The 26,587-nt window shown below is 44.0% G+C and overlaps 1 protein-coding gene across 3 annotated transcripts in view; it reads right to left on the bottom strand.

The window, feature by feature from the left end:
- Window positions 1–26,587, bottom strand: part of IGSF3 (immunoglobulin superfamily member 3) — a 173,396-nt gene that overhangs the window by 20,706 nt on the left and 126,103 nt on the right. For all 3 annotated transcript variants that reach the window (XM_060234455.1, XM_060234454.1, XM_060234453.1), the window contains 2 exons: window positions 23,810–24,211; window positions 20,702–21,106 (listed from right to left, as the gene is read on the bottom strand). In XM_060234455.1, the coding sequence (XP_060090438.1) occupies window positions 20,702–21,106; window positions 23,810–24,211 (807 nt within the window). The remainder of the gene's footprint in view (window positions 1–20,701; window positions 21,107–23,809; window positions 24,212–26,587) is intronic.

A 26,587-nucleotide genomic window follows, 5' to 3' on the forward strand; every position in this document is an offset into this window, starting at 1 on the left:
TAAAATATTAAAACAATAAACAGTTAAAATTGCTTGATTTCAGAAGACAAGTCATAATAAAAGCAGAACCAATGCCACATCAATAGACCTAATTAAGGATGGAATACTGCAGCAAGGGAGGTCGGACTTGATATACTATGGACGCCCGTTGCCTCACCCAAAGGCCTGGTGGAACAGCTCTGTTACACAGGCCCTACAAAAAGGTAGTAGGTCAGGTAGGGCCCTGATCTCTTAACAGAGCATGTTCTACCAGGCCAAGGCCAGGGCAGAAAAAGCCCTGGCTCCAGTTGAGGCAAGACAGATGTCTTTTGGGCCAGGGACACCAACAGATGGTGATTAACTGAACATAGAGTCCTTCAGGGCACATATGGAGAGAGGCGGTCCCTCAGATATGTCGGTCCCAGGCCTTGCAGGGCTTTAAATGTCAATACTGGAACTTTGAAATGAATCCGGTACTCAACAAGTCGCCACTGCAACTGGTGTTAATGCCGGCTGTACACTCACCCATAAAGGCAATGTAGTCAGCAAGCGTGCTGCCACATTTTGCGCCAGCTGGAGTTTCTGGATTAGCCCCAAGGGCAAGCCCATATAGAGCGAGTTACAGTAATCCAACTAGGAAGTGACCATTGCATAGGTCACTGTAGCAAAATCTTGAGAGGAAAGATAGCTGTCTGATCTGCCTAAGGTGGTAAAAGGCATATCTGGCAACTGCAGAGACCTGGGCCTCCATAGAAAGTGAGGCATCCAGTGTCACTCCCAGACTCTTCACCTTCTGGGCTGGCGCAAGTGGCACTCCATCCAGGGTTGAGATCCGGAGTACCCAATTCTGTTCCACCTTGGCTAAGGTACAGGACCTCTGTCTTCATTGGATTAAGCTTCAGTTGGCTCTGCTGCAACCACCCAGCCGCGACTTCCAATGCACAGCCAGATGTTGAGCGGCAGAGACTGGACAGCCATCTATCAACGGATAAAGTGGCTGCTCCTAAGATGGCCAGAACATAACCTTCCCATGTAAGCTCAGAAAAACAGCTTCATAATTAACACTGGAGGGACAGGCAAGCATCTGAATGAAATCAACAATGTCTTTTTGTCCAAGTCAAACATAAATGACCTTGAAGGAAGTAAACAAGGAAGCGCTCACAATTAGTGAGAACATTATAAGTCCACTGAGTTTACCGACTCTTGCACCACTTCTTTGAAATCTAGTTCAAACAGCAAGATTGCTTAATCTTGACAAGGCTTAACAAGCCAAAGCATGTTAAATTTGAAGTTTAGAGCTAGCCTCAAGCACTGGTGTTCTACCAGTCCTAGTTCCTTTAGTTCAAGGGTGGAATGCAATAACTATCTCTCAGCAAAGAAGAAAAACAGCCAAGCCAGCTAGGGACAAGAAGTAAAGAATGGCCTTATCTATTGGAGTCTGCTAAGGTGCCATTAGACCCTAACTTTGTTCTATCATTACAAGAGCTCCACTTAGATCTCTTTGGAAACATGTTCAACTGACAAAAAAGAAGAAGCTTTTAACTGGCTCCACCACAAACAGAATTCACCAGAACAGACCATGACAGCATTTTGTCTGGTCTTAATAGGTATCTCATAGAATCATAAAGTTGGAAGGGACCTCCAGGGTCATGTAGTCCAATCCCCTGCACAACGTAAGAAACTCAAATACCTCCCCCTAAGTTCACAGGATCTTCACTGCTGTTAGATGGCCATCTAGCCTCTGTTTAAAATCCTCCAAGGAAGCAGAGTCAACCACCTCCTGAGGAAGCCTGTTCCACTGAGGAACCGCTCTAACAGGAAGTTCTTCCTAACGTTGAGCTGAAAACTCTTTTGATTTAATTTCAACCCACTGGTTCTGGTCCTACCTTCTGGGGCCACAGAAAACAATTCCACACCATCCTCTAGATGACAGCCCTTCAAGTACTTGAAGATGGTGATCATATCACCTCTCAGCCGCCTCCTCTCCAGGCTAAACAGGCCCAGCTCCTTCAACCTTTCTTCATAGGACTTGGTTCCAGACCCATCACCATCTTCATCGCCCTCCTCTGGACCCATTCCAGCTTGTCTATATTCTTCCTAAAATGTGGTGCCCAAAACTGAACACAATACTCCAGGTGAGGTCTTACCAGAGCAGAGCAAAGCGATACCATCACTTCACATGATCTGGACACGGTGGCAGTAAAACTGATGCACCACTATGCTTGCATGCTTGTATGTGCATTAGAAATAATTGTACCTTTTGTCCCACAATAGTCTCTCCTGAGCCATGCAGGCTGCACAACCTTTGCATTTCTGCTAGCCACCTGAACAAGCAAGATACTTCAAGGTCCCAGCGCATGAATAGCAGCAGTGACAGATGAGGCACCCAAGGGGGACCAATTCCTAAAACAAACAGTGGTACAGATACACTCCCAGCTCCCTTTCCTCCAAAAATGGGGGCATAATAGTCACTTTGCCTTGGTAAAGCATCTGGATGTGTGGAACAGAAATACCATTCATGGAGCAGTTTATCAAAGATGTTCTTTTCATAGGCTATTAAAACAATTTTATCTTTTATTGCAACGTAAAAAGGAGAAAGAACTCTACTATGGAATAAATAGTAGATACATGGTGTTTGTAGCTCTCCCATAATTCATCAAATCAAGAAATTAACCAGGCAGAAGATACCCCGGGGCACAATGCTCCATTTTGGTTTTAAAGCAGAGTAGGAAAATAGAAGGAATTGGCTAAGAATGAAGGGGGGTGTGATTTACACAGACCAGTGGCCAAACTAGCATACAGATTCAGGGGATAGTGTCTGAGGAGAGAGAGAAGGGGAGTCAAAGACAGCTTTGTCCCACTTTAAAGTCTGCTAGCCTCTGGGGAAGAGCGCCTTCAAAGACAGGCTTCTCCTGGAGAGACCTTATGAAATATTACAAACTTTCCCTCTGCTTGCCCTAGTTTTTAAAGCCTCCCAACAGAATGTGGCCTTTTGATGTAATAGCAGCAAGGGCAACAGGATAAGCAACAGTGATCCCTGACATCATGCCTGCCAGCACATGTTGTTCACAGCGTGTTTCCTGGAACCCATTTGCTTCTTCTCTAAAGAGACAATCCTGACTTTCATCTGATTCAGTGGAATAGGAGGAACTCTGAAGATCCCCGGGGGGGGGGGGGGTACATTACCCTTTGTGTCTGAGGGAGTGCCCATTTGGAAACAGCTGCCTCTACCACAGGAAGATGCTTGTCCTAGGAACTCATAAAAGTTTGCTCAATCTTCCAATGTTTTGTGACTGGGCCTGGCTTTCATGGCAGCCATTGCATAATTAGTCCCTCCCTCCATGGCAGATATATTTGGCAGATATATTTTGCTGTAGTAGCAGTATCTGTTTTCAAAATTCCCCAAAATGTTGAGGCTCAGCAAGGTTGGGACTCCTGACAGAGGGGCTCTCTATCACAGTCATACAAGTATGTGCATAATAACAGATGGAGTCTGCCACTCCAATTAATCCCAATGCGGAGGCAAACAGACTAAGGGTCCTTCCAAGTTACATAAAACGGTAAGGCTGCACATTTCTGCCACAGGTCTATAACATCTTGAAAGGCGTTTTTGTGTGTGAAAATACGTAGAATACTACTATAAAAATGCTGAGACTTCCAAGCACTAACTATAAACTTATATAAAAGCTCCCTTTATGTGTACAGAAGACATGCCAGCCCCATATGTCGCTTTAATGTTGCCTACAATATCTTGAGGCTGTCCATTGAAGCAGAGAACAGATCTAATGTCTATGAGTCCTGAAGATTAAACAGGCCCTCCATATTCAGAGGTAATGCACCTTTGTTGGGGTATCAACATCTGGGGAAGGGGAGATATTGTCTTTTTGCAGACTTTCCAAAGGCATCTGGTTGGTCGCTGTAGGATGATGGACTACTTAGGAAAGGAAAGGTCCTCTGTGCAAGCACCAGTCGTTTCTGACTCTGGGGTGACATTGCTTTCACAATGTTTTCACGGCAGACTTTTTACGGGGTGGTTTTGCCATTGCCTTCCCCAGTCATCTACACTTTACCCCCAGTAAGCCGGGTACTCATTTTACTGACCTCGGAAGGATGGAAGGCTGAGTCAACCTCGAGCCGGCTACCTGAACCAGCTTTCGCTGGGATCGAACTCAAGTTGTCAGCAGAACTTAGGACTGCAGTACTGCAGCTTTAACACTCTGCGCCATGGGGCAGACTACTTAGACTTTTTGTTTAATCCCGCAGTAGTCTTCTGCTCTCATTAAATTTACTGCTGGACAGAGAGAAGGAAGCCTCTAAGCCAGAAAATATTATTACAGATTTTTAATTGAATGGTTCAATCCAAAAAAGAGTGGTAAAATAGAGGAAATTATATAGTATTGAGCCTTGACAGTGGAAGACTTTCCATCATCATCCCAAGCAATACAGAACTCATGATTCACAATAATGGGTTTAAATTACAGGCAGAAAGATACCAGTTCAATATTAGGAAAACATTTTTTTATAGTAAGAGCACTTTGGCAGTGGAATCAGCTGCTTAGGGAGGTGGTGAGCTCCCCATCACTGCCAGTCTACAAGCAACAGCTGGATGAATGATTCTGATCCTGCATTGAGCAGAGGGTTGGATTAGATGGCCTGTATGGCCCTTCCAACTCTGATTCTCTGTGGGTAACATTCTCACAATGCAATGCATTTTCTTGATGCCAGGTATATGCTTGTGAAGTGGCAGAAGAATGGGAAAACAAAGCAGATTTAGTTGAAAAGGTCCTTCAAAATCATTATAGAAGAAGCACACAGCACTCACAGAGAGGGCAATCCTCCTACAGAAACACAGTTGAAAAACACAAAGACATCAGAGTCCTTCAAAATGAGATTATTTGCTGTCCTGGGAAATCAAGGGCAAATAAAATATTATAATAATTACAAATGAAGGACAGAGACAAAAATACTGTCTCCCTCCCTAAGGAATCTGGTAGTCCAGCTTCTACATGCACTGCTATCTTGTTTAGCAGAACAGAATTCCTACTCAAACTGGATTAACAATACCCAAATTGCATTAGTCAATATGGGTGGCTGGATGATGCAACGGGAGCATGAGCAGTGAAAACAACATTAGAATCTGTTACTATTATTACTGCCACTATTTCACTTGTCACTTTGCTGTAGCATTCCAGTAATAATGAATTATAGCTCGAAAGCAGGCCACCTTGATTGAATTACTAGGGAGGATATGAGAAAAAAGAGCCTTGGAAAAATATGACAAACCTTAACCCTTTCCTGGGAATCTTGCAACTGGTGCCTGCTTCCCCAACCCCTTCTTAAACAATAAACTTCAATCTACCACCAGAGCAGATTTTTTACCTTAACAAGAACTTATTTTCCAATCAATTCAGCGTCCTGCAGGCCTTTCAGCTGAGGCTATTGCACTCCCTGCTGTACAAAGCAAAATATTCCTCTACTTGAGTACACTGGTTGTATTCTGGGTTCCAATTTACCTCAAAAGTCTCCCCCCCACACATGCTCATATATTATGCAGGATGTGGTTAAGAAATTTTCATTAGTTGTGCTAGTTACCAAAACCATTGAAAAAATGGGGTGGAATGTTCTTTTCAATGAGAAACAAATATTTGTTTGGGTTCAGTTCAGATTGGTATACTATGAGCAATGCCTCATGAACTGGAAAGTAGATTGTTATATTCCTCAACCCAGTTCATGCAAAATTATCTATTTCTGAAGACTGTGGGTCACCTCTCAGTTTTAATTAAACCTCAGAGGGCTCTTCTGCAGTAGATGTTTTAGCTACTTCTTTTATTCCCTGTGTTTCCACCACGACATCAAACCAACACCCCTTGTGCATGCTCAAGTACTGATATCAGAAACACCCTTCCCCTTATAGTATAAGACAGAATACAATCTGTGGGCTGGAATGAGTCACTGTACAGAAGAAGCTAGAGAAACAGATTCATTGATGCACTAGCAGAAAGGGAAAAAGACCCTAGGAAACTACAAGTCACAGTGATGTGGCCTAATGTCCTAGGTTTAAATTTCATACTTTAAAAGTATCATTGCAATTAAGTATCTTGTTTTGGAAAAAAACCCCCACAAGTTTATCCACATACAACAGGTGCCAATTTTTCTTTGGAGAAGACAGCTATAAAATGTCAACTCAAGAACACCCACAACTCTTCCTTTTAAAAAAACATGTTAAAAATGGAAGTCTTCACAACATGTCAAAATTTGAAACATACATAAATAAAAACGCTATGGAAGAAGAATTCCAGTGCAAGAGTCATCTGCCTCAGAGAAACATGAACGCTTCACTGATCTCTGGTGAATTAGAATATGGAGATGGGAAAGACGGAGAAATAGAACCTGTATCAAGCAGCAGATTCAAAGAACAAAATTACAAACTGAGCTATTTCATCAATGGCTCATCAAAAAGCCTTCAAACATAAATGGTAAAATTGTAATAAAGCTTTTGAATTTTTTTTTAAAAAAAAAACATAAATGGCACAGCAAAACAGAAAACATTTAATTAAATGCTATTCAAAGCAGTCATCCGCTATAGAAATCCACTTATTTACTCTGCAGGTTGTTCACTAAGAGCTAAGATTTGTAATGAGACTCTTTAAGAAGTCTTTAAACATCTATGCGCTCATCAACTTTTCAAAATTATCTGTACACAAGTTCAGAATTGCAGAAAGTAGTTTTCACTTTTGTTTTGTAGGTCCCTCAGTAAATCTTTGAGGAAGTGATTTCCCCCTTCCCCCCCAAAACCTTGAGGAACTTCCAATGAGCTAGCAAAAGTCACACATATATGAATCAGTCAGTAAAACCACTCACTTTTCATAACACCAGGGTGAAATCTCTTTGTGCAAAGGAATCCAGGGATTGTTATGCAGCTGCACCTACTATTCAATGGACAAAGTGGGGAGAAGGAGGAGAAACCCTCAGAAAGGTTCAGGAGCTGCACTCCTGTGAGCTCCTGCTGAATCCAAGGCCTGCCTGAAAACATAAACAGCTAATGCTTTTTTTGGTCTCCCTAATAAAAGACTCTGAAACTGCTCAATCAATGTTTCACTTCAAAGTCCACAATTATTCAACTGTCCTTAGAACTCTACTTCTTGGTTCTCCCAAAAACTGAGGCTGTGATTCATCTGGTCAGTTACTGCCAGGGCTTTTTTTTTGTAGAAAAAGCCCAGCAGGAACTAATTTGCATATTAGACCACACAGCCTGGCATAACCATTGTTTCACACAGGGCTTTTTGTAGAAAAAGTTCATCAGGAACTTATTTGCATATTAGGCCACACATTGATGCCAGGCCAGCCAGAACTGCATTCCTGCCAACCCCCCCCCCCGTTACTGTTGGAAACACAATGCTAGATACAGCAGATCCCTGGCCTAAGGCAGCATGGGCTCTTCCATGTTAATACTGCTTAGCTCTTAGCTGCCAAGCCTCTTTGTGGGAACCTATCAGCCACTTGCTACTGCATGACAACTGCAGCTTCTGGAAACTACAAAGTGGGAAGGAAAAGTGGATTAAAACATTAAATAAAATGAAGCACATGAAAATTCAGATTTTATTTTTTTTAAAATAATTCATTTGTACCCTGCTTTTCTGACCAATGGGGACACAACGCCAGTTGCATCATTCTCCTCTCCTCCATTTTATCCTCACAACAATCCTGGGAGGTAGGTTAGGCTGAGAGTATGTGTCTGGCCCAAGGTCACCCAGTGAGCTTCCATGGCATGCGTGGGGATTTGAATCATGTCTCCCAGATACTAACTTGACATTGTTTTTTTTTCTCAAAATTTTTATTTTTCCTTTAACATCAACACAGTAAAAACCATAAATTAACACTTAAATACAGTAACAGTTGCAGTACTTGGCAATGCAGCATTACATTAAAGGTTATAGATCAAAGGTTATAGATCAAAGTCAGCTTGACATTCTTAACCACTATACCACACTAGTTTGAGAGGAGTCTGGGCAAAAAGGTCTCCCTCTGTACATACATGCGCCTCTACCCCTTCCTGGAAGAAAGAGTAGAGCGCAACCAGAAACTTCTTTGCGCCAATTCAAGCCCTACTGGCATGGACAAGGCTGCAGAAAATTTCTTTTCTGTGTGCTCCACCGTCCTGGAAATGGGACACTGCCCCAGAAGCTACTGTGACATCACCATTCTCTTCTGCAAGGCTTCTTCTTCACATCAGTGAAAGGTCAACAGCAGGCCCTTCTGGAGCCCTAACCGTGACAATCTCTGAAACCATCCCTGCACAAAAGAACATTTTATTTAAAACATTTACTAGCTGCCTTTCTCCCCAGCAGAACTCAAGGCGGCTCACAAATATATAAAATACAACACGTTTTAAAGTCACAATTTAAAAAATCCAGTTAGGATTGCCAATAAATAAAAAACTAGATCAGTCAACTGCAGTCCTAAATAAAACTGTTCCAATTGCTTCCTGAAGGTCAATATTGAGTGGGCCAGGTGTACTACTCTGAGGAGGTTGTTCCATAACTCCCTTCTCTAGCATACCACACGGTGACTGTAAAAAACATTATCTAGAAAATTAAATAGGTATTTGTGTTTAATGGCTTCATTTGATACAGAACTGAGCAACAATTAATGTTGTGGCTAAGCCTTCCTTTTCAAAGGCTCTGGTAAGGTGACAGAAAGTGAGAACCAAGCTCCTCCTTTCCTGTGCCCCTGTCACAAATGGCATGCCCATCACCACAAGCATCTGGCATGTCTCATTCTGACAAGCCCCTGATGAAATGTGATGGAATTGTCAAGAAGCCAGTTGCAAAGAATAGGGAACTTCTGTCCCTCAAGCATCTTACTGTGCCCTTGGTTTATGGTTGTCTGGAAGCGGTTTGTCTTCTCCCCTGTGATTCTTTTAAATTATGCTAGTGAAATCAGAGTTCATTCCAAAAAGCAATCCACCCACTCAGAGTTGAAAGTGAAGTCTGATTGTAACTCTGCTGCAGTTCAAACCCTTAGAAGTCCTTATTCAGAGGTCTGCAATTTCTCTCCAGCCACAACAGTTCTATTCCACACAGGTCTCCTAAGCAAAACAATTATCTGGCCATAAACATTCCTTTTTTAATGCATTTCCTTTTAGTATGCAAGTTTCTCAGAAAGTAAAGAACATCTTTCTTTTTTAAAATATTTGCACATACAAATTTTGCACACCTCTATGGGCAGCCTCTAACACTGGACTTGCAAACAGGATGAGCAACAGTGTATCATTTGAGCACACTGGCAGACTAACCTGGACCAGGCAAGGAAAATGAGTTAACAGAAGGAATACACACTGGGCTAAAACAACAGCATGGCTGGAAATGGCTTGGCTTGTGTACAAAGTACATTTTACCCTTTTGACATCTGCTGTGTTTACTACTAGCTACATGGAGGCCTCCCTATGAATTAGGCAGAGATAAGCAAGGGTCTCTCAGGAGAAAAGCAGCCTTCATGCAGAGGAAGGTGAATTTTCTTAAAATGAGCTGCCCTGAGCATCCTGGAACAGCAGGATATAAAGATCTTTAATGGAGACGACAACTAAACTTAAATAAATATTGCAAAAGGATAATGAAATTCAGTCACGGAAAAGGTACAGGAGGGGTGAGAGAAATATATTGGTTGAGTTTAGTCAGCAAAACAAAAGTAGAGTATTGCTTCTAATAGAGACTTTGTAGGCTGCATTTATGGCAAGCAGCAAAACACTTTTGAGACAAAATCTTGTTGATAACTTGCATAAAACTAACCAACTAACCAATTAAATAAGGGAAGGAACAACATTATGTTCACTGTTGATCTCAGAGACATGAACCTAATTTGATTTTCCTTGCTTGGAATGGAGCCTTGGAAACAACCCTTTCGACCACAGAGATCAGAAAAGTGATTTTAAAAAGTTTTTAGAAGTACAATTATACTAACTGATTTCATATCCCATAGAATGACTGTTGCAGGATGCTAACTTAAGTACCTGCAAGTAATGTCTCCTAGTGCAGGTAAGAATGCAACCAACAAGGGCTTCTAAGTTAAAAAGCCTAAGCACAGAGCTAGTTGGGAAAATAAAACTACCCTCTGAGCAGAAGTTCCAGGATAAGTCCACAATGGAGCTGCTGATCTCCCCTAAACACACAGCATCTAGCAGTTCTGCTCTTTACTGCACTTCCAATCAAGCTGCCTGTTCACTGACCCATGGTCTGCAGAGTCACCTTTATAGATTGAATGCTCTTTACATTATCTACAATCCATAACTGTGACACAGAGGCCAATTTTAGTGATAGGTTAAGTATCACTATTAACTATTATTCAATTATATTTGGTTTCCTTCACTGTTACCACATTTTTCTTCATCTCTAAACCTGAAGACTTTTACATGTATGCCAGGAGGCTTCAGTCCAGAGGTGCTGCATTTGTACAAATACCAATAGGGCTTCATGGCATTTGAGATAAAATAATACCAGAAGAACTTAAGCAATGGGAGGGAGCACACAGTGCTAAGTGGAAGGACAATATAACAAATCCTGTAGTCTTTTCCTAATTCTATACTTCAAAAAACAGCATCTTATGTAGGGTACTACTGAGTCAAAATAAAGATAAAAATTAGCTGCCTCTAAAGATGAGGTAAATTTCCACGGCAGCAGTAAAAAGTGTGACACTTTGATATAAACACATTTTGGAAAGTAGTAGTAAAATGTCACTAATGCTTATTCCAGAACTTCCTGTTCATCACACGGGGGCAACCTTAGAAGTCACCTGAGCATGTTGCCTCTACAAAGGATAATTTAACTCCAGTAACTTCCCAAAACTGGACATGGAAGATCTGCATTAAAACCCTGCCAATGAGGGTTTTAATGAAATCTCCATCTTGTGTGGCTTGGCAGCACTCAGATCAATCTAGCCATCTGGGTCAAACTTTCAAGAAGTGCTTGAGTCAGGGATTTCTGGAGGCAGCTTCCCCTTCCTTCCTTCTCTCCTTTATTAATCTCCGTTAACATGTACACATGAACAAAAATGTATAAAAGCAACACTGGTGTGTCTGCGTCCAGTTATTATCAGTTCTGTACTTAAATATAAGGTATGGAGGAGACACAAAGACTCAATGAGAGAAGATATCAGTGGAATCTGAAGCTCTGTATAATTAAAAGACAAATGCACTCATCTCCCAGTTTTCATTACTAATACACAACAGAGTTTACTGACACTGAAAACATGTCATAGCAACCACTCACTGTATGCAGCCAACAGTGATGTTCAAAGTACACGTTTCAATCCTTGTGGAGCGACTACACTGAGAATTCTATGTTCCACATGATCCATATTGCTCATGATTTGACAAGGCACAGAGAGTCTATTGACATCTCTCACAAACTTCTTTTCCTGGGAATCCCATCAGCCATGTCCGCTGGCCTTTTAAGATATTTAATGTAGCTAACCTGAGGTATCTGAACAGGAAGACTAAAGGCAATCATACCATAACTGGGCACAGAAGCCAACATCAAACATTACTTGTGTTGCATTCAGAAAACATGTGAAATCACTTCATGGGCGAAACAACACAGGTTTCATTCTTTGTCCTTAACAGGATACTTACAAGACATTTCTAAGGTAGATCCAGGTGGGCAGCCATGTTGGTCTGAAGCAACAGAACAAAGCTGGAGTCCAGTAGCTCCTTTAAGACCAACAAAGTTTTATTTAGAATGTAAGCTTTCATGTGCATGCACACTTCATAATTCTGAATAAAACTCAGTTGGTCTTAAAGGTGCTACTGGACTCCAATTTTGTTCTAAGACATAAATAAGTCTGAAGTTGTGTCACACTTCCCCAAGGATGGACTGACCCTTTTTCAGTTAAGACAAGGTGAAAGCCAGTAATGTTTTCCCATGTGTTTTTCTTACCATCCATGTACAATACAAGGTCAGCAAAAGTTACTGCTCATCCTAAGCAGGGAAATTTCCTAGCTTGCATGTATGATAACAAACTTCCATCTTTGGTACTTTCCTTATACTAATGCATTTCATGTTTGAAAACTTAAGTGCACCAATGAAGATGTTGTATGCAGAAACACGATACAGGAACAAATCATCTGACTCAATTCATTGCCAAAGGTCATATATAAGCACCTTCATCAAGTATTCTGCAGCTCGGCCATCTGCCATATACTCATTTCCTGAAGTCTGGCTGCTGTCCTTGTCTAAGCTCCTCAGACTTTCCCTTAGTATGCTGAACTAATTGTGTCTGCGAATGTCTTGTAGAAGGGTGAGATCATCAACAAAAACAAAGAAGAGTGGAAGAGCACCTCCAAGACCTTTGAGTTTTAAGCTCACCCCTTGAATCAATGGATAGAAGTGTTGTTTTTTTAATCAAACACCACTTTCCCCCAAATTTACATAGCTAACCTCTCACCTATAAAGTATCCATCCTTATTTTTTGATACTTCGCTATTATGGCCAGATGATGATGGAATACTTTGGTGATGAATCAGTATTACACTGGCCAGTTTGACACAACAAGTTTCCATTTAGGAAAGAGCAACAATCCATAAGAAAGAATAAATTATACTTCCAAGCCATCCAGTCCTAACTGGAACATGGAGAAGTTTAATTTCCTTTGCTTTCAGTAAAAATCTTTAGCCATTCATTCATAGACAAGCCATACACTCTACTACCTAAATATTTTGGCTTTACAGCAAAAAGCTGGAATTTTTACTGCAAACAATGACAGGTCCACTAGAAACAGGATCACTTTGCTTGACAGATGCAAACAACTTTTTGTGAACTGTTTTAATTATTCTTAGATATGCCATTTTCTCTATGTGGTTTTGATGGCTGAATTACATCACATGGTTTTGTTCAGGCATTGGTATAGATACAATAAGTTCATTATGACCTATATTGTTATCCTCCCAAGAAAGAATAAAAAAACAGGTTGCTTACCTGTAACTGATGATCTTCGAGTGGTCATCTGTGCAGTCACACACATGGGTCTTGCCGCAGGCAATGAATCCATTCCTCGGAGTTCCAATAGCTCGCCTATAGCGCTTTTGGCGCGCTCCCCTCCCGCCCTGGGGAGCAGGCAGCGACCGCGCATGCCTGGAGCGGGGGGGGAGCGCCCATTCCACTCAGTTTCTTCCAGCCGCCGCTGACCTAACACAGTACAGAGTTAAATAACAATCACAGGAAGCCAGCAGCGGGGAAGGCTGGGTGGGCGTGTGTGACTGCACAGATGACCACTCGAAGATCATCAGTTACAGGTAAGCAACCTGTTTATCTTCTTCGTGGTCTCTGTGCAGTCCCACACATGGGTGACTAGCCAGCTGAGTAACCTGGAGGAGGGTGCTGGTAAAAGAAGAAAGTTAGTCACATAAGAAAACAGATCATGTTCCAAGACATAGAGGCAGAAGCGAAAACACTCACCATACTTCAGTGGAAGATGGATCGGAGAACTGCTTGGCCGAAAGAGGCGTCTCGTCTCGCACGAACGTCCAAAGCGTAATGGGAGACGAACGTGGAAGGAGAGGACCACGATGCAGCTGCACAGATGTCCTCTAAGGAGACGCCCTGTAGAAAAGCCGAAGACGTGGAGACCGCTCTAGTAGAGTGGGCCTTGAGGCCTTCGGGAAGAGGCTGTTTAGCCAGTTCGTAACACAACCTGATGGCACTAACTACCCATTTGGATAGTCTTTGGGTAGAAATTTTGTGTCCTTTACGTGGTTTACCGTAGGCCACAAACAGGTTAGGGTCCTTACGGAAAGGTTGTGTGCGATGCAGATAGAAGGCTAGCGCCCTTCTGACATCCAGAGAATGCAGGGATCGCTGTCCCTGGTCCGACGGGTTAGGGAAAAACGTTGGTAACGCGGTGGAGGTAGACAGATGAAACTTGGAGACAACTTTGGGGAGGAACGTAGGATCCGGTCTTAAGACAACCTTGTCCCTATGAAAGATGGTGTAGGGAGGGTCATGTCTGAAGGCACATAAGTCACTTGCCCGCTTACCCGAGGTGAGGGCTATTAGCAATGCTGTCTTCCAAGAGAGAAGATTGAGCTGTATTGTCGCCATGGGTTCAAAGGGCGCCTTCATTAGACAGGAAAGAACAAGGGATAAACTCCACGTTGGGACGAATGGTTTAACCGGTGGATGTAGGTGCAGCATTCCTTTGAGGAAGGATTTAGATAAGGGGTGAGAGAACACTGTCCTGCCGTCGATAGTGTCATGGAATGCCGAGATGGCAGACAAGTGTACTTTAAGTGAAGAGTAGCACAAGCCTGATTTCTGCAGAGATAGGAGATAATCTAAAATCAGGTTCAGAGGTGTTACCTCAGGAGTCCAATGATAGGGTGCAACGAAGGAACAAAAGCGCTTCCATTTGCGTTGGTACGAGAGTCTAGTGGAAGGCTTCCTTGCGTTGAGAAGAATATTGGTCACTTCTGTGGAGAGGCAGGTGAGTGTATCCTCCAAGCGGTGAGGGCCAGAACCCGAGGGTTGTGATGAAGTACCTGGCCGTTCGCCTGCGAGAGAAGGTCTCCCACGATCGGGAGGCGGCGGTAAGTGTGTTGTGACATTTGCAGAAGTTTGGTGAACCATGGTTGCCGTGGCCACCACGGTGCGATAAGGATGCAGTCCGTGCCATCCCGTGCGACCTTCGTCAACACGCGTGTCAGTAGGGGGGTTGGCGGAAAAATGTAGTGGAGGGGACCTCTCCAGAGATGTAGGAAGGCATCGTCGCCCTTCCTGCAGTAGAAGCGGTGACATTTGGCATTGTCCCTGGAGGCAAAGACGTCCACCCTGGGGGTCCCGAAGCACCTGAAAATCCGACGAAGGTAGGTCAGATTGATGGACCATTCGTGGTCGTCTATACGTATCCTGCTTAGGGAGTCGGCCAATACATTCTGTACACCTGGGAGGTGGATGGCGGTCATGTGGATGCTGTGTTTGATACACCATTCCCAGAGCAGAGTGGCTATGCGACATAGTCGAGGGGATCTGGTGCCTCCCTGCTTGTTTATATAAAATACTGTCGCCATGTTGTCCGTGGAAATCTGGATGTGGCGACCCGCAATGAGAGGAAGGAAGGATTGAAGAGCTCTGTGTACTGCAATCAGTTCTAAGCAGTTTATGTGCAGGGTCCTCTCCTGAGGGGTCCAGAGACCTCTGACAGTCTTGCCTTCCAAGTGGGCTCCCCATCCCCACATGGAGGCGTCTGTTGTCACGATAGCCGTTGGAGTAGTTGGTAGGAACGGCATGCCTTCGAGGAGGTTGTCGAGGCTGGTCCACCAAGTGAGAGAAGGAAGGACTCTCCTGGGGACGGTGAGCAGGGTGCTCTGAGGTTGCACGTGAGGCCGGTAGGCACGTACGAACCAGAGCTGAAGTGGTCTCATTCGAAGCCTGGCGAAGAGGAGGACTGCTGTAGTAGCGGCCATCAGACCTAAAAGACGCTGAATAGTTAGGGCCGGTTGGATGGGATGCAGCTGGACCATCCTGGCAAGGGTGATGATAGTCATAGCACGGTCCTCTGGGAGGAAGGCACGGTGGATAGAGGTGCGAAGATGGGCCCCTATGAAGCAGAGCTGTTGAGTGGGGGTGAAGTGCGATTTTGTAACATTCACCCGCAGGCCTAGAGACTCCAGCAGGAGAAGGGCTTCGTGGAGATTGGACTCGAGCTGGTCTGGGGTCGGTGCAATGAGGAGCCAATCGTCGATGTACGGGAAGACCGTGATGTTTCGTAGTCGAAGAGCAGCTGCCACCACCGCCATGCACTTGGTAAATACCCTGGGTGCGGTGGAGAGGCCGAATGGTAGGGAGATGTACTGATAATGATGTTGGCCCATCGCAAACCGGAGGTATCTGCGATGCTGAGGTCGAATAGTCACATGGAAATAAGCGTCCTGAAGATCTAGGGAAGCCATCCATGAATCCTTCGGAATCAAGGGCAAGATGGACTGCAACGAGATCATTCTGAATTTTTTGTACAGGATAAATTTGTTTAGCTTCCGAAGATCCAGAATGGGACGCTTGCCTCCATCCCTCTTGGGGACCAGGAAGTACCTTGAGTAGAGTCCCGTTCCCCGGTGTTGGGGGGGAACCGGTTCTATGGCTTTTTTCTGGAGCAGGTCCAGAATCTCGTGATGGAGGTGATGGGATGGAGGGGTAGCAACGAAATAGTGGTGGCGAGGCAGCGAAGCGAACTCTATTGCGTACCCCAGACGTACGATGGTGAGTACCCAGGAGTCGGTCGTGATTGAAGTCCAAGTCCCGTAGAATGGGGAAAGACGCGTGGGGTAAGGTGACTGTATGGGGAAGTCAAAGAGACTGCTTGGTAGGGGGGGATGATTTTTTGGACTGCTGAGGGCGTTGCCTTTGCTGAAAAGAAGGCTTCTGTTGAGCAGGTCTTCTTTTCCAGTATTCAGACTGTTTAGGAGAACGCTGGCGTCTTTGGAAAGATGGTTTCCAAGATTGTTTGCGGCCGAAGGGTTGCGAAGCAGGTTGGGCGACTCCTAGGCGCTTGGCCCTTTTACGGCCGTCGTCAACAGAGGACAAGACCTCATCGGTGGAGGCATGAAAGAGGCCAAGGCCATCAAACGGAAGATCCTCTATCTTCTGCTTGATGTCGGGTTGAAGATTAGTGGATCTCAGCCAAGCATGACGACGCAGGGCAACCGCAGAGGCAAAGACACGGGATGAACAGGAGACCGCATGTCGAATCGAATTAATTTGTTGTTTGGAGACCCTGGAGAGTTCGGAAACCAGGGCTGATGCTGTTCCCTGAGAGGAATCGGGAAGCGATGGTATCAGTGGTGTGAACTGGTTCGCTAGATTAAAAGTATAAGCAGCAAAATAAGCCAGGTAATTGTTAAGCTTCGAGTTGGTGGAAGCAAGTGTGAAGATTTTCCTTGCCAAGGTGTCTAATTTCCTTCCCTCACGATCCGGCGGTGCGGGATGCCTGGAGGGCTTGGCCTTCATGGCAGAATGAACAATTATAGAGTTCGGAGCCGGATGTGATGCAAGGAATTTGGCGTCAGGGGCATGGACTCGATAGAGGGAGTCCAGCCTTTTAGAAGTGGGAGGTACTGATGCAGGTTTGTCCCAAGTCTCCTGAAGACCCTCCAGGTGCACCGGTAGCATAGGAAGCAAGGACCCTGAAGGGAAGTCTGATTGAACCAGGTCATGTACCATGTCCGACACTTTGGGGGAGTCTGCCTGGAGAGGAATCTTCAGTGCCTCCGCCATGGAAGTAATAAGATTGAGATAGGCCTTGGATGCATCGGACGGAGAGAGCCTGAGCTGTTGCGCCGAGTCCGGTGGGAGAGAGGGAGAGTGGTCCTCCGAATCCGAAGAGCCTGGGGACTCCTTTCCCGAGGAAGAGGCCCCCGTGGAGGGGGAGGGTGGATGAACGATCGGTTCCGAGACGGGGGCTGCCTCCGAGGTCTTGGGAGAAGACCGAAGTCTAGAATCCGGGGCCACGGAAACGGTGGCAGAGGCAGTACGCGGTTTAGCCACGTCTCGGTACCGAGGGTGGTCACGGTGATGATGCGAGGGGCCAGCCTCTTGATCAGATGATAGCAGGCGATTGAGGAGTCTGGGTGAGTACTCGAAGTGACTTCGAGGGTCACGAAGCCGAGAAGGGCGGTCGAAGTGGAGCTGAGGCGAATCCTCGCGTCGGGTTGTGCGCGCGTAGCGGGACCGAGGCGAACCGCCATAACGGACCCGTGGAGTCTCGGGATCACGGTGGAAGTAGGAGTCTGACTCGTGGTATCTACGATGGATGTCCCAATCAGAGTGGGAGCCGGAACGGTGACGGGATCTGCCCTGTCGAGGTGAGGGCGATCTGGATAGAGGAGAGTATTCATATCGCCTTCTCGAGTAGTAATCCTGTTGTTCAAAGTAAACGGAGGAACCGGAGTCGTGGCGGCTACGCGGGGAGCGTGATCGAATTCGAATCCGATGGGAGGAAACTTGCGTTGCCGATTCACGGTACAGCGGAGAGAGTGCAACATCGTGGAAGGCGTCAGGTCGCAAAGACGGGCGTAAGTAAGTCTGCGTCGGGTCGGTGGAACGGTCGGGTTCAAGGATCTCGGAAGGTACCACGCTATGTACTGAAGGCGATCGAGATCGAATCGGAATCACCTCCACAGCCGTGGAGGTGTGAGGTGTAAGCCTGGGCATGTCCGTGATGACATCAACCGGGGTCGACAACTCGGACGGCAAGAGTGGTTGGGCTGAACTCGACTGAGCGGTCGAGGACATGGTGTTGCGGGGCTTTATGGGCGCCGAGTCCGTTGATTCGGAATGACGCGCCGGCTCGGAATGGTGAGGTTTCTTAGGCGCCGAATCCGAGTGCCGAGGCTTCTTCGGCGCCGACTCCGATTCGGGATGACGCAGTTTCTTCGAAGACTTGTGGCCGGCTTCGGCGTGCTTCGAAGGACGTTTCCCGGACTTGTGCGTCTTTTGAGGCTGAGGCGCAGCCGGGGCAGCCGAATCTCCCGCTCGAGGTGGGGGAGGCGGCGAGTCGGAGGTGGGCATAGCCCGCAGAGACCGTTCTAAGAGGAAGGCCTGTAGTCGTGCGGCGCGGTTTTTGCGTGCCTGCTTGCCAAAGTTTGCACAATGCGGGCAAGCGTCGACTCGATGGCCCTCCCCGAGGCAGAAAAGGCAGTGGCTGTGGCCGTCTGTGGTGGGAATTTTAGCCCCACAGTGCCTACACTTTTTGAAGGTAACCTTCCCTTCCATACGCCCCGGACGGTGGGGGGGGGGGGGAGAGGGAAGGGCGGGAAGGGACGGGTATGGAAAAAGAGAGTTAAAAGCGCAGAAACGGGGTTCTTTTTTTTTTTTTTTTTTTGTATATTTTTTAGGACGAAACGGGAGAAAGAGAGAACGATACCAGTCAAAGTAGAGATGAAATGAGCTGAGGAGAGACGAGCTAAGGAAGAGCGCAGCGAGGAAGGTGTTGTCCGGGCGGCGGAAAGGAAGAAACTGAGTGGAATGGGCGCTCCCCCCCCGCTCCAGGCATGCGCGGTCGCTGCCTGCTCCCCAGGGCGGGAGGGGAGCGCGCCAAAAGCGCTATAGGCGAGCTATTGGAACTCCGAGGAATGGATTCATTGCCTGCGGCAAGACCCATGTGTGGGACTGCACAGAGACCACGAAGAAGATCATTGGAGACACATTTCTGAGGAGACACCATGATCTCACTATCAGCAAAACTGAAGCCTGAGAATTGCTATCTACCTTTAAAAAAAGCTTTGGCAATTATTAGTATAGAGATTTCTTCATTCAACATGGGGTGGACATCCTTGAAGTATACTGAAAGTAATGCCTAATTGAAGGCAGGAAGTGTCAACAGTAAATATACTTTTAAGAAGTGCAAAAGAAAAGCATTCTGATAAATGAAAACTCCAGGAGTGCAGTTCAAGGGCAAAAAAAAAAACATGTCTCAGACACACGTAATAGTCTGATTAATATAAAAGCTACAGAGTATAAAAATAGTATCTGTCTGAAATTAGAGGGAATGATTTAGATAAACAGAATTACTGATTGATGTTGGAGCTTAGCCATCATATTGCATCTGATGTCCTCTCTTCTCTCAGCAGCATACCTTGAATCTTTAATGAACAAAATCAATTAGAATTCTGCCTTATGATCCTATCTGATCACTGAAGTACAGACTGTTCCTAAATTTTGACTGGAGCACTGGCATCAAGTTAAAATATTCAGCAAGCAAATTCCCCTCAACACATACTCTTCTTGTAGATGTGGACTCTGTCCTGCAATTAACCCCCCACCACCACCACCAAGAGCCACTCTATAGAATAAATTAGGGATCAATGATCAGATTTTGCAATTTTTTATATCTCAGAAAGCAGTTTGAGGGATTTGGATTGGGACCTCAACACAGGGACCACAATGCCATTTATCTGACCAAAATAATTTGATTTACAAGGGGAGAATTCAAATATGAGATTCCTCATCCACTCCCTTCATACATGTTAAATCACTACATTCCAAGGAGGAATATGCCATGTGCTTATCCTAACATGTAGATTAGATACTAATCCTCTTCACCTTTGCCAGTTAAGTCAAGGTATAAATTGGGGCAGCAGTGAAGTCTTTTTATAATAATTATGGATTGTGTTTTGGAAGCTTCCTGCAATAATAAAAAGATAAGCTTTTCAGCCATGACACAATCCAAATTAGGCTCAAAGATAAGGTCTGCAGATATCAGAAAGCATAACACTGAGCCACTATCAAGAAATCAGGAACAAGATACCAATATCACATTGTATTATGAAGCTGCTTATAAGACAGAATCTAGTATCCGGATCTGAAAACAGTATCACCTCTGCAACAGATACAGTTTTCCACTGATAATTCTGAGAGCACATGCGCTCTCACTCTCTCCTTCACTCACACACTTCTATACGCTCCTGCATGATGCAGGAGGCAGATAGCACTACCTTTGTATATTGATTTCCTCAAGGTAGCTCAGATAGATAGGTCTCTCTCATTACTCTGGGGCATTGAAAACTCATGTCCTTGTCAATAAACCATATTCCTGCTCTTTTTTATACTTCCAAAAAAGTTCTAACATGCAAACACTGTAAAGATATGAAAAATTTCAGTTTCTACAAGTGGCAGGTTTCCCTTACAGAAAAGCCCATGTACTAGGCAATTTCTTGGTGGCACGCCAACAGGATACTTACCAGGCCGCAAAACCCTGATTTCCAGGAGATTTGAGGTTCTGTCTGCCAGTCGTGTCCAGCTGCTGTTATAGTTCTTCCGCCAGAGCTCTGCCACACATTGGTACTTGCCTGCCTCTGTGTCACTGGCCCTGCTAATGCTGAGGCGTACATTGTTACTGGACTCTGTTTTCTCAATGGCTGTTCGAGTTCGGAATCCGCTATACTTATCTCCCCACTGAACACCTCCATCTCGAGTAAAGGTGACCAGATCGTGAAATTCTGTGCTGCCTGCTGGCTGAAAACGCCACGTCACAGACACTGGGACCCAAGATGGGTAATGTGGTTTGATGATGCACTGCAAATCAAATGACTCATTATAGGTCACTCCAGGAGTGCGGGAGATGGCTGTAACTGCAAAGCCAGCATCTACCAAAAAGCAAATGGACAGAGACAAAAAGATAAGATTTTCATAACTGAAATACATTAATCCATGCATGCAGAAAACTGATTAGTCAACTCTTGGTCTCAGTAACTAAAACCATACAGTTGAAGTGTAACCCTGAGCAGAGTTATATCTTTCTAAGCCCACTGATTTCAATTGACTTAAGAAAAGTGTAACTCTGTTTAGGATTGTTTAGGCACAGACACCCCCCCCCCCAACAGTAAAATAGTTCTGCCCACATTTCATTTGGGGGTACAAGCATTCTGGGGGAGTAGCAGAGGCCCATCAAAATTTGTCTGACCATCCCTGAGATCCTCAGCTGAGTTCAAGCACTGGACAGGTTATAGGCAAAACTCGTTAAAAACTTTCTTCCAGATATTCTATTTTACCTCCACCATTCAAATGGGAATACTTTTTACAGCATGGGGTGGGGGTAGGGCAATACTTCAATCAGCCATGCAGTACAGTTTGCTTGGTTCCCCATTCTCATTACCCTTCACACTACAGGAACAGTTTAAGGAGATGGGATACATCTTGTTTTATAAAGACAGAATGATAAAAAGGTTTATCATGGAGAAGGCAAGCATCTTAAAAGGCAAAAACCTTCTCAGGAACCAGACCAGGACTGCAGAACACACTGGAAGATGAAATAAGAGAAACCATTTATCCCACTTCTCTTTTTGTTTTTTAAAAAAACTTATGGAAAATGGCATATTTTGCCCCAGAGAGCTTTTGCTATGTTAAAAAAAATAAAAATAAAAATGAATTTATTAAAATGCCACGTAACACCAAAAAAACTTTCAGTGCAAACATGCACCAAGTGATACCACTTGTTAGTTTTCATCCACAACACTGCCTGACATACAAGACATGCAGATTCTGCAAAAACATTAATGAGGCTTTCAGGATTGTGTGATGAACTTGCACATATCATTTTTAAAAAACCATTAAAACTATCTCCTAGGATAAAAAACCATAAAGTGGCTCAGAACAGTTTCCTGTAGCAATCTTCCATGCAATAGCAAGCCTTGGGATAATTCTGTTTGTTTGGCCATGCAAGACAGCCTTAAGGTGGTAGCCCCTGGGCCTGCGCGGCTCAGGAAGACAGCACCTCCTGACCTGAAAGGCTGGAAGGTATTAATTGACAATGCCAGGCAATTGGGATATTAACATTAGCGAGCAGATTAATTTTTGCCTGCCAGCCTTGCCTCAGAGCTGCAACTGAGATCTCTGACTTTTCCAGCAAAAGGCTCAGGGATTCTAATCATCAACGGACGTCACCATGGCAGAGCTCCGGCCCATGTAATTACAGCAAAAAACAGGTCAATCGTTGGGATTAAAGCATTTTGGAAATGTGTTTAATGATTATACAGAAGAAGGGGAGGAAGCTAGTGGAGGGAGAGAACATTCTCCCTCTTTCACTACACTATTAGTAGGAACTACAAACGATGTGGTCACTGCCCTCCCGACCTAGCAAAGTAATTGCCAGGCACAGTCCAGAGCACATTTCAGATCTAAGCACCTGGAGACTGAAAATGTAGAAGAGATCTTCATTTTTTCTGATACAGAATTCAGATGCATGCATCTTCTCAGGCAGCCATGACCTTTGACAACTCACACCTATATTAACTCCCAAAGAACTTTCTGCCCACAAAAAAAATCAGGAATTCCCTGTAACACTGTGCAGTGGAAGCAACTGAATGAAACTATGGGTCAAGTGGCTGCCTGGCAGGTCTCCATATAGGAAGGACTGCTGATAAGTGATGGTGAAAGGGGCAACCTCTTCTTAGAGATGAAGCTGCTGCTCTCCGCTCCTTGAAGTATTGTAAAAGTTCTAGAGCTTCCCAGAGTGAACTTTCCAACATTTCATCCCACACTTCTTTCATCAGCTGACACAGTAAAAATGCTTCTTCTGGGGAATACCTAACAGAACTGAGCAAGAATAATTTAAGGAGGTTCTGGCATTCTTGTTTTATTAATTATACTTAACACACTGTTCTTTTTCTCCAAAGTGCTCAGTGGGGCTTACATAATGGTTCACAGGCAATGTAAGGCAGCTCACAGGGCCAGACTTACTGAAATTAAGCAGTGTTTACTGTGTAATGCATTTTTTTACAGACCGCTCTCTGGATGTGTCTCTGGATTCTGCCTCTAGCAGTCATCTGAATTTCAACCACTCACTTGCCTCTTGTGCAAACTGTGATGCTTAACCTCTTGAGAAAACACCACAATAAATCTTTAAATCATGTTTCCATTGCCTATATGTCCAACATAACAATGTTAAGAGTTTTTCCAGTTTCCCAACATCCTGGGGAACAAACAAGACCTTTTCTTGGATTTTAGACAAAGTGACTTTACAGCTATGAGACAAAGAATGCCAGCCACATCATGGCATGCAAAAAGGTAAGAAAGACCCTGAGCATCAGCAGCTTTGTATTTCTTGTAACGTCTAGTACTACCCTTGAGTACCTAAGACAATAAGTGAAAGTCTGAGAACTGTGAGCAAGACATGTACAAAGGGGTAACCTCCCTATATTTTTACAGTTACCAAAGTAGTTTTAATTATTTTTCCAACCAAGACAACAGTGATGTCTAAATGTATGGAATTAAAGCTTTCACAGAAGATAAGGTATGTAATTACACTACATGTACTGCTGTATATAATTAAAAGCACCTTTTTAACTTACCCAGTGCATTGATTGATACTGCAGAGCCATTGTGCCGTTCCCCAATCATCTGCCACTCCCCATCCAGCCGTCGTGTCCACTCTGTGACACGACACTCATAATGGCCCTCATCTGCTTTGAGGCTGTTGAAGATTTCAAGTGTGAAGGATCCAGGCCGTATCTGCTCCATCTGGATCCCACCGTAGCTGCTACGCTCAATGTAAGAAGGGCCTGGATGAAGGGTGCCATCCCGGTCAAGCTGCACAATGTCACTGCGACGATTCTGCTTGTCCACTAGTTGCCAAGTGACAGAAAGACGGTTTTGGGGTCTAAATCCTGTGCGCACATTACAACCAAATCGTAGGCTTTCTCCCTCTAGAACACTAGGGGCATTGTTGGTCACTTCCACTGAAATATTGGTCTCTGCAATAGAGGAGAGACAGAAGGTATGATTACAGTTAAGGACGTGCAGAGCAGTTCTCATATGTCTTCACTGGCCATTTTTTCTTAATGGTTCCCAAATTTACTCATGCTTAAGACTTGATGGAAAAGGAAAGATAGCTGCTCTGGCAGCAGATGGGATTCACTCAGTGAGCAATTTCCAATTATGGTAGCATCCAGAAGTGCCACTGCAGTGACAGAAGTAGCTCACTGGCAGTGCAATCCTATGGCATGTCACTCCAGACAAAGCCCACTGAAATCAATAGGCTTAAACGAGTAATTCTGCACCAAACTGCACTGTAAGTGTAACTTACTTATAATCATGTACTGCACTCCACTCACTCATAATCACATACTAAGAATATTTAGGAATAATTGTGTGGAAAAACATGAACTATGACATAGATGTTTTGTGCCTTGTACAGCTACACAACCGTGTATGGACTGTTACTGATACCAATTTTGACAGCTACAGGAGATTCTAGAAAACATCTGCTTCCACTTGCAATATAAGCGGGTTTCTAGAAATTATGGATATGTGTTTCAAAGGACACAGACAAGGTCTTCAAAGTCTATGATATCTGGGATATGGAACCTCTGTGCCTTGTATGGCTTTATCCTTTTCCATTGCCCCAGTCATGTGTCTATAACATATAGCCCTTCCATTTCTGTTGCAGATTCTATCTTTCCCCCAATTTAGTGCCTGACATTTTTATTTCTATGAAAAGTATTGATGTGATTAGATTCAGCATGTTACTTTTCAGAAGAATTTAAATGTATTCCTAATGGAGCAGCAACTCAAAATATTTTTTTTTTTAGCACAGTTGCTATGCACAGTAATCTAACTTGGGATAAGCCGCCCTGAGCCTGCTTCGGCGGGGAGGGCGGGATATAAATTAAAAATTATTATTATTGTTATAAGCAAGTATCAACAACTGTTTTCAGATTTCATTTCAGATATGAATCTAGAATACAGCAGAATCCAGGCAAGTTATACTGCCAGCTTCTGGACTCATGCTAAAAGACAGTGGGTTCATTTTACTTTTTAACTTATGGGTTTTATTTTATGGTTCTTGAAGTTACACTGCATCGTTTTCAGCTGCTGAGAAACAGGACATAAATTTGCATGGTATCTTCCCTACAACTTCTGTTCTCTTCTAGGGTATTTTATGCTTCCGTTGACAACACTTCTGATTTGTTATATCAGAAAAATTGCCTAAACTGAAGAGCAAGACAAAAGTACTAATAAATCAGAGACCTGACTCCTCTTACTCAAATATTTCTGTATTAATTACTTCCCTCTGCTGTGTGAATGCAGGAATCAGACATGGGCACTGCCTGTAAGTCAATAGGCTTCAAGTGGAGTAACTTTGCATAGGATAGCACTGTAAAACACAGAGTTTAAGGAAGTCCTGTAGGCAGCGGAGTTTCTGAGACAATGAACTCATACAGACGTGGGCAAGACATTACTGTTGTCTCTCTAAGGACCAAGACATTTAGTTGGGTAAATATCTCTACTTCTCCTTATTTATCAAAAGGCAATCCTGCTTTTGGAATTCGTTTATTTATACTATTGATGTTTTATGATTTTTACTGTTATTATATTTAACTAGCTGTTATTTTAATGTTGTTATTTTAATGTTTTATTGTGTTTTATTGAATATTTATTGTGGAATATTTTGTTATAGACTGCTCAGAGACTGTATAAGAGAGGATGAGGTTAAAATATAAACAAATAAATCCTGTGAAAGGCCTGACAGAACAAGAGCTCATGGTTTCAGAACAGCATTCTCCAAGTCCATAAGGGTATATACATAATTAAGAGTTTCAAAGCATATGTTTACCATCCCATAAGGACTGCTTCTTCCCTTACAATCTCTCCAGTCTCTTAAAACCACTCCAGGATCGCCTCTGCTGAACAATCCCAACCCTACTATCTGCGCTCTAAGAAAGAAGAACTTCTAAGAAAGTAAGAGGTTATTTTAGTTTGTTTTGTGGAATTCCATCTGATCTCTTTAAAGATAGAACTACAAGTTCTTCCTTAACTACAAGTCTTTAAAGTCAAGCCACCAGTTGTTAACTGTAGAGCAGAGCTGAGAACATGAAAGTTTTAGTAAAGAAACGTCAGACTGGAGAAATGCTTAATCATTCATTTGCCCATCACCTTCTCCCTCCAATTACAACCACATTCACTTTCTCCCTCCAATCTTCCTCATTAGGGTTCCAGACCATTGTGCTAGCACAAAAACAGGTCCAAAACCTTGGCTGGAGGAGACATGAAAGAAAGGTAAAGCACTCTTTCTCACTTCTCTACTGGAAACTGCACCCTCCTGCTATCACTATACGATGGAAAAGTGA

Source organism: Heteronotia binoei, chromosome 3 (assembly GCF_032191835.1).
Source record: "Heteronotia binoei isolate CCM8104 ecotype False Entrance Well chromosome 3, APGP_CSIRO_Hbin_v1, whole genome shotgun sequence".
In the NCBI taxonomy this organism is placed as follows: Eukaryota; Metazoa; Chordata; class Lepidosauria; order Squamata; family Gekkonidae; genus Heteronotia; species Heteronotia binoei.